Source organism: Amphimedon queenslandica, unplaced genomic scaffold (assembly GCF_000090795.2).
Source record: "Amphimedon queenslandica unplaced genomic scaffold, v1.1 AMPQUscaffold_13153, whole genome shotgun sequence".
Lineage (NCBI taxonomy): Eukaryota > Metazoa > Porifera > Demospongiae > Haplosclerida > Niphatidae > Amphimedon > Amphimedon queenslandica.
In genome coordinates this window covers 52,995-65,250 of record NW_003546611.1, presented here as the reverse complement: position 1 = coordinate 65,250, position 12,256 = coordinate 52,995, and the positions used below count along the sequence as shown (strand labels likewise).

The window sequence follows — 12,256 nt, the reverse complement described above, 5'->3', positions numbered from 1 at the left end:
ACTAATATCAGTGTTAGTGATACTGGAACTTACCAACTGACTGTAAAGAATTTAGCTGGAGAAGACACTGTTGATAATATCTCATTAAATGTCAAAGGTATGTACTTTATGTCATGAAATGTTGTGATCTTATTATTATTGTTAGCTCTTCCACTTATTTTTACTTCTTCGAGAAGCATTTTATTGAATGAGAGTGAATCTACATTATTAGAATGTAAAGCTGATGGTTTGCCTCCTCCTTCTATCACATGGCTAGCAAACAGACGACAGATTGGAGTAAGAGGAAATAGCAATATATAGCAATATAGCAATATTTTCATTGTTTTATAGGGATTGAGTAGTACGTTTACTATCACTACAGTAGCAACTGATAGTGTTAGACAAGATGTGCCTACTTTTACTAGTAGGCTAAATGCTACTGATCTACTTCCAACTCATAATGGTAGCTATGAGTGTGTGGTTGAGAACCAGGAAGGAACAGCAAGAATACAGTACAACATTTCAGTAATACCAAGTATAGCAATATCTGATAATATCAAATGATTTTACCTTGTCATTGCGTTAGAGAATTTCTGTGTATCCAATCCATGCAGAAATGGAGGGACTTGCTCCAGTGGAACTAGCAGTTACCGTTGCTTCTGTACTGAACAATGGACTGGAAAAAACTGTGATAAACGTAGGAATTAAAATTAAAATCTACTTTTTAAATTTATGTTTTTATACAGCTGCAACTCCACCAGCAGAGCCATATTTTTTTGCAAGTTACAATAGAACATTTTATCATGAGTTTGGAAGCACTGTGCTACTCTCTTGTCCAGTGACAGGGTATCCTCAACCAAACATAATCTGGTTTAAGGATGATGTGTTGTTGGTCGGTGCCATAACTGAGGATTATGAAATCAAAAAGCTTGACTTAAACACCAGAGGGATTTATCGATGTGAAGCAACCAATGAGCTTGGAAGCATAAAATCTGATAACATGACTGTAAAAATAAAAGGTGAGAGTCTAACATGAAATTATTTGAATATTAAATTTTGTTCTTTTATACAAAGGATTGGTACAATATCTGATTACTGTTAAATTTTCTAAAGAATTCATTGATAATTTTTTTGGGCATGAAACACGTAGGAGACGACAAGATGATGATGATACTTATAAAGCAACAGAAGAACGTTTAAATGCACTCATTGGAAGAGTAAGAGTAGTGAAAAAAATAAAGTTTTAAACTATATTTTAGGTTGAGAGTGATCTTATGGTTTTATTGAAAGAAAACAACTCATTAGTTTTTGAATTTGTCAGCATGGTGCATCATGGCATTGCTACGTAAGTAAAGTTTGCACAGTTTTACCATACAATGATTATACTGTACTTGTACTACTATGTAGGTCACTATTGCAGCCTATACAACTGTTACTCACAATTTTGTCTGATACTGGTGGGTCTGATCTATTAAAATCAATAGTGGAAGATTCCTTTAATAAACTGAAGCAAAAACTGGCAATGGCTTTTGAAACTGATGGTAATCCATTTAGCAGCACTGTTGCAAGATTTGGTAAAATAGCAAAAAATGTATTAATAATCATTAATTCATTAATTCTTTATAGATGGTTGTACTCCAGCGACTACAGTAATTCCTTCACCAAATGGTGATCCTAATTTGGATTTTGCCTTCCCTTGGCCAGAAACTGACTTATCTCAATTAATAACACTGAGGTATTAATGTTTATATTGTTCAACAAGTAATAGGGCTCCATTTTTAAATTCATTTTATTTCAAAGATGTCCGTGTGGACCAGAGGGCTTCGATATTGGAGTGATAAGAAATGCAACAAGGAAATGCGGTGGAAACTTTGAGAATGGGGCAGTCTGGGAATCACCAATTGATGAAGCATGTAATTTCAGTACTAGTGCAAGGGAGCTGTGTGCATTGGCATCAGTAAGTGCTAATATTGACTAGAAGAGCTGATATTAAATTTGTATCAATTATAAATATTATGCTTTATTTTATAGTTGGAGGAACCTGTTGAAGTCTTGACTGGTCTAGACAACATAACTGCTTCCACTGAAGATATTGGATCACTAGAACTCTCAATCTCTACAGTGTTTGTTGAAAACTTAACAACAATAGTCAGGGGAGATAGAACAGTAAGCTAAGGATCTTTATGTGGCATTGCTAGTATTTTATGCTCACTTCAGTTTACAGAAACTTTCTTAACTGTGACAGACAATTTGTTAAGCATTAATGAAAATGCTATCATTGAGAGCAACGAAGAAGCAAGGACATCTGGAAGGTTAGTATAAAGCCAACATACTACACTACATTCAACAATGTTGCTTTCAACATTTGCCCAGCCTTTGATCACGCTTTCATGTGGTCAAGCAACACATTAACTTGAATAGGAAACCTTTCTATTCCTTTCAATAAGGTTGAAAGAAGATCAAAGGCTAGCAACATGTTGCCTGTAGTGTATGTTGGGCTTTAGTATACTGTATCCCAACTGAGTTTGTTAGCAGCCACTTGGAATTTGAAATAATGTAGCCATACATCACTTTGGTATGCCATTTGGCTTATAGAGAGAACCCAGTTCTCAGGGTTCCCAGGGGCTGAGAGACCCAAGATCCTGTGATGGCATTGGGTGATTAAGAACCTGTGAAAGTTTCATTCTTATCCCACATTCCTATAAAAAGTTATTCCAGTTTTTCTTGGGTCAAACTCAGTTGGGATATAGTACAGTTAGTTTGATCACCACACAGACTATGATCTGTCTATCTGCTGCTATAGATTGTTGCAATCCTTTGAAGGAGTGGTAGATGACATTCCTGTCAAATCAACCGATAAGAATACAATTATACTTCGTACAAAATTTGCAGTGACTGTTCAAGAACTGAACACTAACAGTTTTGATGATGATGATAGTCTAATATTTAGTGTTACTAACAACACGAAGAATTTCAGTTCTGCCAATTCTGTTTCTTTCTCTGATGATTTGAATGATCCCAGTGGCCAAATAGTTATTCCTGGCTCAATTTTAATGAATGTCACTTTGAATTCTACTGTGCGTCTGACACAGACTGCCTTTGACACTGATGCTTTGTTTTTGCGTCGAAATTCACTTCTAATGAAATATTCCTATCTTCAAGTTGGTAGCATTCTGGTCTCAGCAAGTTTTGTTGATTACAATATCAGTAACCAAGAAGATTTGATTAATATTACTATGAAAAAAGACAAGGTATGGCATTATCAATGTGCTTCATGAGTAATTTATAAAAATTCTTTTATAGATTCATCATATAAATGCCATATGTTCATATTGGAACTATACAGCTGATGGTAAGCTAATAAAATTAAAAAATTGTTTTAATATTTGTTGTAGATTACTATGGGAATTGGTCCAATTATGGCTGCAGTGTACTTTATGAAGATTCAGATATTGTTATCTGTGGCTGCAACCATCTAACAACCTTTGCATTGCTACTGGTAATGAGACTTTTCTATTCGAACATTTCACTGCATGTTGATTTAATTCATTATTTAGGATGTATCTCCAGAAGATGACCCTAATAGACCACCACCTTTTACAGAGTTTGCTACAGCATTAACCTTTATTGGTTGTGCCGTATCAATATTATGTCTTGTACTGATTATACTCACTTACTCCATTGAAAAGTAAACCCTTAAGTGCTTATTCTGTTATGAATAACTGTTGCTTCTTTTAGGCGTTTAAGGAACACAAACAATGGAAAGCTACTCATCAACATGTCATGTGCTTTGGTTGGTTTGTACGTTTCTTTCATTCCTGCATCATATGCAGCACCAATTGAAGAACTTTGTGTGGTTGTGGGTGCTTTCCTCCACTACTTCTCTCTTGCCACGTTTCTTTCTATGGCGTCTGAAGCTACTATACTTTATGTAGAACTTGTTAAAGTCTTTGCTAGTGGTAAAGGCAATATGATCATGAAAGCAATCCTGGTAACATGGGGTGAGTCATAATTTTAAGTGAAGCGGTTCAATTAGTTATTTTTATATTTAGTGACACCATTTTTTCTTGTGGTACTTACTCTTGCTCCTGATTACAAGAATTATGTGTATGACCGACTGTAAGTTTTCATTATTGAATATGTAGATTTCAAAATGGGGGGACACTTTAGCAAATTTTAATTTTGCAAGTGTATGCTATTGAGTATGCACATAATGGTCATAAAAATGAAAAAAATCATCAAATCCCTCTTTCTGAAATCACAAGTACTGAAATAACATGCTTTAGCTATCTGAATTAAAATTATTATTATTAATAAAATTAAATTTTTAAGCGTCTGATATTAAAATTACATTTTTGCATGTTTATATAGCTGCAGACCGAAAGATTGGCAATACTGGATTGGATATATAGGGCCTTTCTCTGTAATTTACATATATAATTGGATCATGTTCCTCATAATCATTATCTCACTCAGTAAACAGCAGTGCAAAATGAAATCACAGACTGGCAATGCAAACCTGGGGTCTACAACAGCTAAACAGCTCATGCTAATGATAACTCTGAGTGTCCTGTTTGGTCTAGGCTGGGGCCTTGGTTTAGCGTCTACCTCGAAATTTCCTATTCAGTGGCTCAGATATTCATTCGAAGTAGCATTCATCATAGCAGTAACATTTCAAGGACTTTTTATATTCATCTTGTACGGGATTAAAGTAGTGAAGGTCCGGAAGACGTGGCTCAAGTGGTTTTATCTTGTCACGGTTCAACGTGAAAAAGCTCAAAAAGTCGAATACTCATTGAAGAGCACGTCATACTCTATGAGACAATCAAGCAAGAAACTCAAAGCAATGACTTATAGCTTGGGAACGTATGACAGTGGCAATGTTGAACTAAAGAAAGTCAATCATCAATCACAATTCAATTCCATGTCGCCTTCTCCAGAACCAGCCGATAAACCGGCCATCACAGACTCAACTGTTAAAAAGCTCTTAATACTCGAAGAAGGGAAGCTAAAAACAGAAAAATTAGCAAACGGTTGCAAGTCAGAAGATTTGGACAATAAATCAGGTCAAGCTTAAGACTAAATCACTTTTATATAACTCATCTGTTTTGTACCAATTTCATTTCTATTATTTGTTTTTACTTACATAAATGCACATCAATGTAATTTTTATTATTATTAATTTATTCAAATTTGATCAACAGTTGATGGTCCAGATACAATGTCTTTATGAAGGAGTGTAGCAAACGTGAGGAATCCTGTGTGGCCTGGAATGGTCCTACGCTGGGCACAAGTCCATATTGTCTCTGATGATGCAATCGGCTGTGTTAGTTTAGTAGATTTTGACTTGTCTGTTGAATGATCAACTATAATTATCATAAAGCAGCAAAGTAGTAATAGATCACAGTTTGTGTCAGCATTATTACCATTACTTCCCATGTTTGGAATGTTAAAAACGCAGGGGCGGACATCAAATGGTCTCAGCAAGCACTCCATAACACCAATGTCTGACAAATCAAAATAAAATAACAAAAAATGCTTTTTAAAATAAAAAAAATTCTAAAAAATTGTTGATAAAATTTTGAATGTCATCATACCTTTAAAGCCAAGCTTGTTCAATTCTTCACAAGTTTTTTGGACTTGCTCTATGCACGGAGAAAATGAGCAAATTCTCCCTCCTGTTCTCTATAAAGTGAAGTAAAAATAAAATTACACTCCAATGACTGATTCTCTAACTTTTATTGCTGTTTTAGCTGAACTGATTGCCTCCCAAGGATTCGGTAAGTCAAGAAAAACTAAATGAAGATCGGGTAAGACGAAAATAACAATTACCTCTCTCCATTTTATGCTGGAAAATGAAATTTAAACCAGAACTTATAATAGGGACAGCACATCAAGAGTAAATTTTACTATCATTATTATTTACTCTTGTTTACATTCATACCTAAATAGTCCCTGGCCCCTCTCCCTTAAACCTTAACTCTTACCAGCATCAACTCTGTCTTCTAGTCCAAATCCTTCCTGACATACATCAGAACACTTTACAGTAACAATGTGACTCAGGCCATGAGCTTCAAACTCGTCTCTAAAGCCACACAAAGTATAAGCTTGAAGTCTCTGATAATTAAATATACTTTGCTATTTGCGAGCGCTTTTCATGAAATTCGAACGTAAAGAGATGACCATCAGGTGCAATTGTTCTTGCAATTGCATGTGAGAGCGATCCACTACCTGTACCTACATGTACAAGTTAAAAACAGAGTTTGGGAACTTTCCTATGTACACTCACTTAAAGTATTAATTATTTGACTATAATACAAAAAATTATATTTAATAAATATCACAAGGAACAAGCCACATTCAATGCAAATGAAAGGTGAAAAATAAATTTAATAAAAATGAATTTTTAATAGGACAGCCTTGTTCAATTGTATATTCAATGAATGCACTGAAGTTTGTAATAAAGTATAGCAGATTTTTTTCGAAGATAATAATTTTCACGAATGACCTGTATCCGAAGGTTCACGAAATTAATTTTTGCGAATTTTCACTATTCTGTCATCTTGTACCGTATTAAATTGATTTTCAAGGAATTTAATTTTGCAAATCTTAAAAAATCTGCAAAATTCACAAAATTTGTTATCCTCAAAAAAACTGCTATACAGTACTAACCACATTCACAGACAGTTGAGCCAGGTCTTAGCTCCAGTTGCATTGTGATCATACTGATGTCAGTGGAATAGAGTATCTGTGTTCTGTGTGGTAATGAAAGCGTCCATAGTTCTGGAGTAGGATGAAGGACTATGACCCAGCCCTTATTGTTACTGGTGTATACCTGCATGTTTGATTAAATAAAATAAATATGTCTTATACTCATCAGTTAAATTTTTATTACACAGCTTTATTAAAAATATAATTTAACTCTATCAAACTATCTCTCTCTATCTCTAAATTAAAATCATTCATTTCATCAAACTTATATTGAACTATTATTTGTTAATTTATTATTAGCTTTTGCTATGATCATAAAAAAAAAATTAATTTATCATAACTTATTAATGGTTTCATTATTACTACTACTACTACTTACTACTGCTAATATTATTATTATTATTATTATTATTATTCTAATACCTTAGACCCAAACTCGACTCCAATTAGTTTATCGTGTAGGATTGCTCCTCCTAACACTTGTGTGACTCCTCCTCTCTTTACAATGACTGGGATTAGTCTCTCTCTACCCTACAAAAAGGAAAAATATTATAGCTGATACCTTGAGCCTTTACTCTACAAATAATGACAGTGTCCCCTTCTTCTATAGCAGCCTTGTATTTAAGAAAACTCATTTTGAAATAGACATGAAATGATTAATTTTTAGAAGACATTTTAAAGGATATTCATGATTGGAATGTGGTCAATTGCTATGGAAACACATGTGATTATAGATACAAGATCAAGAAGGTGTGGATCACTCTGATATGGAGCAGTACCATGTAATGGAGCTAATAGGAGAAGGCTCTTTTGGCAGGGTCTACAAGGGAAGGATAAAACATTCAAAAAAGGTTCATTAAATAAATACAGATCTAGATCTAACTGCTACTCATTTGTCTCAAGTTAATAATTAATAATAATTATTATTATTGTCTAAAATAATAATATAAAATAATTATTGTTTAGGTGGTTGCGTTAAAATTCATTCCAAAAGTTGGTCGTTCAGAGATTGAGCTAACAAACCTACGGAGGGAGATATCTATTATGGCTGAACTAAGTCATCCTAATATCATAGAGCTTTATGACTGCTTTGAAACACCAGACGAGGTATTTTATGGAAATTTTTTTCATTTGCTCCATTTTTAAAAGTGATACAATTGGCCTGATTAAAAAATTTGTAAAAAAATTCAAAATTGATCGTAATCAGTTCAAACTTTCTACACAACGTAAGTACATGTATATGCATCAGAGAAAGTTATAAAAATGGAGAAATTTTCGTTTTCAATTTTGGTCAAATTTGAACAAAGTTCCTGTACTATAGTACAGGGACTTTGGCCTGATTTTGGAGTAATTTTAAAAATTTGTAAAAAATTCAAACTTGATCAGAATCAAGTCAAACTTTCTACACAAAATATGTACATGTTGATGTTTATTTATCTGATTGCCCCATTAAATTTAGTATACAACTGTACATTGTACATATTTTTGGTAGGTGTGCATGGTGACTGAATTTGGTGAAGGAGATCTTTTCCAAATACTGGAAGATGACACAACATTACCAGAATCAGAAGTAAAACAATCATCTTCGTATCTTCTCTCTCTCTCTTCTTTCTCTCTTTCTCTCTCTCTCTCTCTCACACACACACACACACACACCCTCTCTCTTCCTCTCTCTTTACTTTTATTTTCTCTCCATTTCTCTCATTTTCCTTCAGATTCAAGTGATTGCTGTCCAGTTGGTGTCTGCACTTTTCTACTTACATTCAAGGAGGATACTCCATAGAGACATGAAGCCTCAGAATATTCTCATTGGAAAAGGACGACAAACAAAACTTTGTGATTTTGGGTAAAAGTAGTGTTAGCAACTTTTATTTTTATTACTGACTATAATTACCTGTCATACTTAAACTTATATTTTTATTTTATTTTATAAACACAGATTTGCTAGAGCTATGAGTTTTCAGACGTTAGTTCTAACTTCAATAAAAGTATGGCAGAGAGAAAAATGAAGAGAAATATGAGTGAACATTCATGTTAATCATTTTAATTGTTTAATTGTTTAATCGTTAATAATTTCTAAAAAAATTTTCCTACATATTTACACTCAATTTTATTATGTAGGGCACTCCACTGTACATGTGCCCAGAATTAGTGCAAGAAAAACCTTATGATCACAATTCAGACTTGTGGTAAGCTTACATTGCATTCAAACAAAATGATTACCATATAGCCAGAATTGTGGTAAGCTTACATTGCATTCAAACAAAATGATTACCATATAGCCAGAAAGTTTTGTGGCAAAAGACTTTTGTGGTTTTGGTGGCTCCCAGTCTATTTGTGGTTTTTATTTTTGTGGATCACCAGTGAAGCATCCACGCCTCTCATTAACCTGCAAATATTTTGTGGTTTTTAATTTTGTGGTGTCATTCTAAACTATGAAAACCACAAAAGTTTTTGGCCACGAAACTTTCCAGCTATATGGTAAATTATTGTTATTATTATCATTTAATTATTATCATTATTATTAATTTATGTGTTGTTGTTGATGTTGCTGCATTTTCACTGTTATTATTTTTTATTTATTATTATTTATTATATTTTAGGGCTTTGGGTTGCATATTGTACGAGCTATTTGTTGGTGAGCCGCCATTTTATACCAACAACATTGTCCAACTTGTCAAGATGATAACAAATGTAAAAATACACTCAATACTGTTGCCTTTATTTTTCTGTTATTTATTGTGTAGGATGATGTGTTTTTTCCAGATACAATGAGCAATGTCTTTAATGTACAGAAGTCATTATTTATTTCCTCAATTTATTTATTATTTTAATTTTACTATTATTATAATAGAATTTCCTAAAGGGTTTATTGGAGAAGGATTCTAGTAAGAGGCTCTCATGGCCTGACCTCCTTTATCATCCATTTGTGATGGAAGGTATTATAGTATTAGTATAACAGTTGGGGCATAGTATATGTAGTGACATAGACTACACTGACTGTATAGTTTTACTAATGCAGAACTAAGTTATATACCCAACATATTAAATGGCAATGAATATATGTAGGTAGAATTAGTGTCAGAAAAGTAGGATTTTTGATTATATCATGGTTATTCATTGCTGTAATTCTATTCAGTCTTGTTTGTGTTCCTTAAGAGAATCCTACTCAATCTTTCTCCTCTTTACACTTCCTGTATCTCTTTTAGGTTTAGATCACGAGTATTTGGCCCAGTGTGCAAAGGAAGGACACATCACTGCTTCCTCCAGGCCAAGCAGCACCTCATTACCTTCAGAGCAAGAGACATTTACACCTATTGTAAGTAGAAAGATTAAATCATGCATGTGTACTTACTGATAAAGTGCTTTTGTTTATATTTTAATTTGATTTTAGCATTGAAGGATATCATAATGGTACATGTATTTCATGAAAAATTGCTAAGAGATAATTTTTATTTTCATTCTGATTCCAGTCACTGTAGAAATTTGCTTACCGAATTGTAATAAAAATTTGATTTATATTACTTTTTAATAGCAATATTACTTTGCTTTAATTAGTTTACATGCATGTTACATCGATAGTTACAGTAATTAACTCTATGTATTAATCAATATTAAACGAAATAAATACTAAATTAATGAGTTTAGCCTGTTTTTCCAGTTAGATAAACCTGTTTGCATCAGCTCTGCGTGGACCAATGGAGAGGATAAAGACAAAACGGATACGAAAAGAACCGAAGAAGACATTGTATTACCACAATGTGCTGCTTGGATGGAAACAAAGGATAAATTAGCTGAGATAATATCATCAAATGGTACTATGCATTCAATGCTAATTCCCAAAATTTAAAAATAATTCTTTTGTACATGCATGCAGTATTAATTCATTCATTATTATTGTTAAAATATTTAATATTTTTTTATTTTCAGCTCCAAACAGTGAGAAAGACCTTACTGAATTACTAAGGCCTTGGCTATCAAAAGCGAACTTCTTACCTGAAGAAGGAACTAGAACTGTGACGGAATGTATTGAAATCGTTTCAATACTCATAAAACTAGTGAAAGAAGATGTTATGTAAGTGATGGATGCATGGATTCAGACATTATGTAGTGTTATCAGGGTTTCCAACTGGATTTAGCACAGTGCTCATGCAAAAAATGACCAAAGAAACAATGAAAGACTATAATAGCCATGGGTATTTTTCAGATTTTGGCAATTTTCTTAAAATGGTCGTAACTCAAAAAATTTAAGTCGGAATCAGCTCAAACTTTGTACACAGCTTAAGGACATCAATATGTATCAGAAAATGTAATGAAAATCAGGAGTAATTTTTTGGCCATTTTTTGGAAAAAAAAGGCCTTGGATATTTTTCAGATTTTGGCAATTTCTTAAAATGGTCATAACTCAAGAAATTTAAGTCGGAATCAACTCAAACTTTGTACACAGCTTAAGGACATCAATATGTATCAGAAAATGTAATAAAAATTGGGAGTGATTTTTTAGCCATTTTTCGGAAAAAAGCATGGGCTATATATCCTTGGGTATTTTTCAGATTTTGGCAATTTTCTTAAAAGGGTCATAACTCAAAAAATTGAAGTTGGAATCAGCTCAAACTTTGTACACAGCTTAAGGACATCAATATATATCAAATAATGTAATGAAAGTTGGGAGTGATTTTTTAGCCATTTTTTGGAAAAAAGCATGGGCTATAGCCTTGGGTATTTTTCAGATTTTGGCAATTTTCTTAAAATGATCGTAACTCAAAAAATTTAAGTCTGAATCAGCTCAAACTTTGTACACACCTAAAGGACATCAATATGTATCAGAAAATGTAATGAAAATCAGGAGTGATTTTTTGGCCATTTTTTGGAAAAAAAAGCATAGGCTATAGCCTTGGATATTTTTCAGATTTTGGCAATTTTCTTAAAATGGTCGTAACTCAAAAAATTTAAGTCGGAATCAACTCAAACTTTGTACACAGCTTAAGGACATCAATATGTATCAAAAAATGTGATAAAAATTGGGGTCAGTTTTTGGCCATTTTTTAGAAAAAAAGCATGGGCTATATATATAGCCTTGGGTATTTTTCAGATTTTGGCAATTTTCTTAAAATGGTTGTAACTCAAAAAATTGAAGTTGGAATCAGCTCAAACTTTGTACACAGCTTAAGGACATCAATATGTATCAAAAAATGTAATAAAAATTGGGAGTGATTTTTTAGCCATTTTTCGGAAAAAAGCATAGCCTTGGGTATTTTTCAGATTTTGGCAATTTTCTTAAAATGGTCGTAACTCAAAAAATTGAAGCTGGAATCAGCTCAAACTTTGTACACAGCTTAAGGACATCAATATGTATCAAAAAATGTAATGAAAGTTGGGAGTGATTTTTTAGCCATTTTTTGGAAAAAAGCATGGGCTATATAGCCTTTTAAAAAGGGAACTGAGCCCTTAAATTAATTATTTTTAAAAGAAGACAAGACAAGAGAAATTAACAAGAAAAGAAAAAAGAAAGGGAAATAATAATATGTAGGAAGACAAAAATTATAAATATGATAATGATTAAGAA

At 32.9% G+C, this 12,256-nt stretch overlaps 3 protein-coding genes across 3 annotated transcripts in view; 2 read left to right on the top strand and 1 right to left on the bottom strand.

The window, feature by feature from the left end:
- The window catches only part of LOC109584892 (adhesion G-protein coupled receptor G6-like), a 15,126-nt gene extending 10,044 nt beyond the window's left edge, over positions 1–5,082 (top strand). Inside the window, exons 2-20 of the mRNA XM_020000792.1 lie at positions 1–97; positions 146–276; positions 331–514; positions 566–676; positions 726–998; positions 1,054–1,196; positions 1,239–1,324; positions 1,387–1,553; positions 1,606–1,714; positions 1,780–1,936; positions 2,011–2,145; positions 2,197–2,291; positions 2,783–3,230; positions 3,283–3,331; positions 3,375–3,478; positions 3,537–3,667; positions 3,718–3,980; positions 4,032–4,098; positions 4,351–5,082. Of these exons, the coding sequence (XP_019856351.1) occupies positions 1–97; positions 146–276; positions 331–514; positions 566–676; positions 726–998; positions 1,054–1,196; positions 1,239–1,324; positions 1,387–1,553; positions 1,606–1,714; positions 1,780–1,936; positions 2,011–2,145; positions 2,197–2,291; positions 2,783–3,230; positions 3,283–3,331; positions 3,375–3,478; positions 3,537–3,667; positions 3,718–3,980; positions 4,032–4,098; positions 4,351–5,056 (3,456 nt within the window). The 3' untranslated portion in view covers positions 5,057–5,082. The remainder of the gene's footprint in view (positions 98–145; positions 277–330; positions 515–565; positions 677–725; positions 999–1,053; positions 1,197–1,238; positions 1,325–1,386; positions 1,554–1,605; positions 1,715–1,779; positions 1,937–2,010; positions 2,146–2,196; positions 2,292–2,782; positions 3,231–3,282; positions 3,332–3,374; positions 3,479–3,536; positions 3,668–3,717; positions 3,981–4,031; positions 4,099–4,350) is intronic.
- LOC100640633 (tRNA (adenine(58)-N(1))-methyltransferase catalytic subunit TRMT61A-like) lies at positions 5,064–7,397 on the bottom strand. Its single transcript, XM_003389072.2, has 9 exons — positions 7,266–7,397; positions 7,114–7,221; positions 6,652–6,814; positions 6,114–6,216; positions 5,967–6,064; positions 5,716–5,774; positions 5,577–5,664; positions 5,406–5,486; positions 5,064–5,345 (listed from the first exon to the last, which is right to left on the bottom strand). The coding sequence occupies exons 1-9, from the start codon at positions 7,323–7,325 to the stop codon at positions 5,167–5,169; spliced, it is 939 nt and encodes a 312-aa protein (XP_003389120.1). The 5' UTR covers positions 7,326–7,397; the 3' UTR covers positions 5,064–5,166.
- Positions 7,398–7,416: 19 nt separating this feature from the next.
- The window catches only part of LOC100640507 (serine/threonine-protein kinase 36-like), an 8,024-nt gene continuing 3,184 nt past the window's right edge, over positions 7,417–12,256 (top strand). The window contains exons 1-12 of the mRNA XM_020000795.1: positions 7,417–7,541; positions 7,657–7,797; positions 8,183–8,260; positions 8,406–8,536; positions 8,630–8,678; positions 8,812–8,879; positions 9,294–9,384; positions 9,438–9,479; positions 9,545–9,629; positions 9,900–10,009; positions 10,352–10,505; positions 10,621–10,765. Coding sequence (XP_019856354.1) covers positions 7,458–7,541; positions 7,657–7,797; positions 8,183–8,260; positions 8,406–8,536; positions 8,630–8,678; positions 8,812–8,879; positions 9,294–9,384; positions 9,438–9,479; positions 9,545–9,629; positions 9,900–10,009; positions 10,352–10,505; positions 10,621–10,765 — 1,178 coding nt within the window. The 5' untranslated portion in view covers positions 7,417–7,457. The remainder of the gene's footprint in view (positions 7,542–7,656; positions 7,798–8,182; positions 8,261–8,405; positions 8,537–8,629; positions 8,679–8,811; positions 8,880–9,293; positions 9,385–9,437; positions 9,480–9,544; positions 9,630–9,899; positions 10,010–10,351; positions 10,506–10,620; positions 10,766–12,256) is intronic.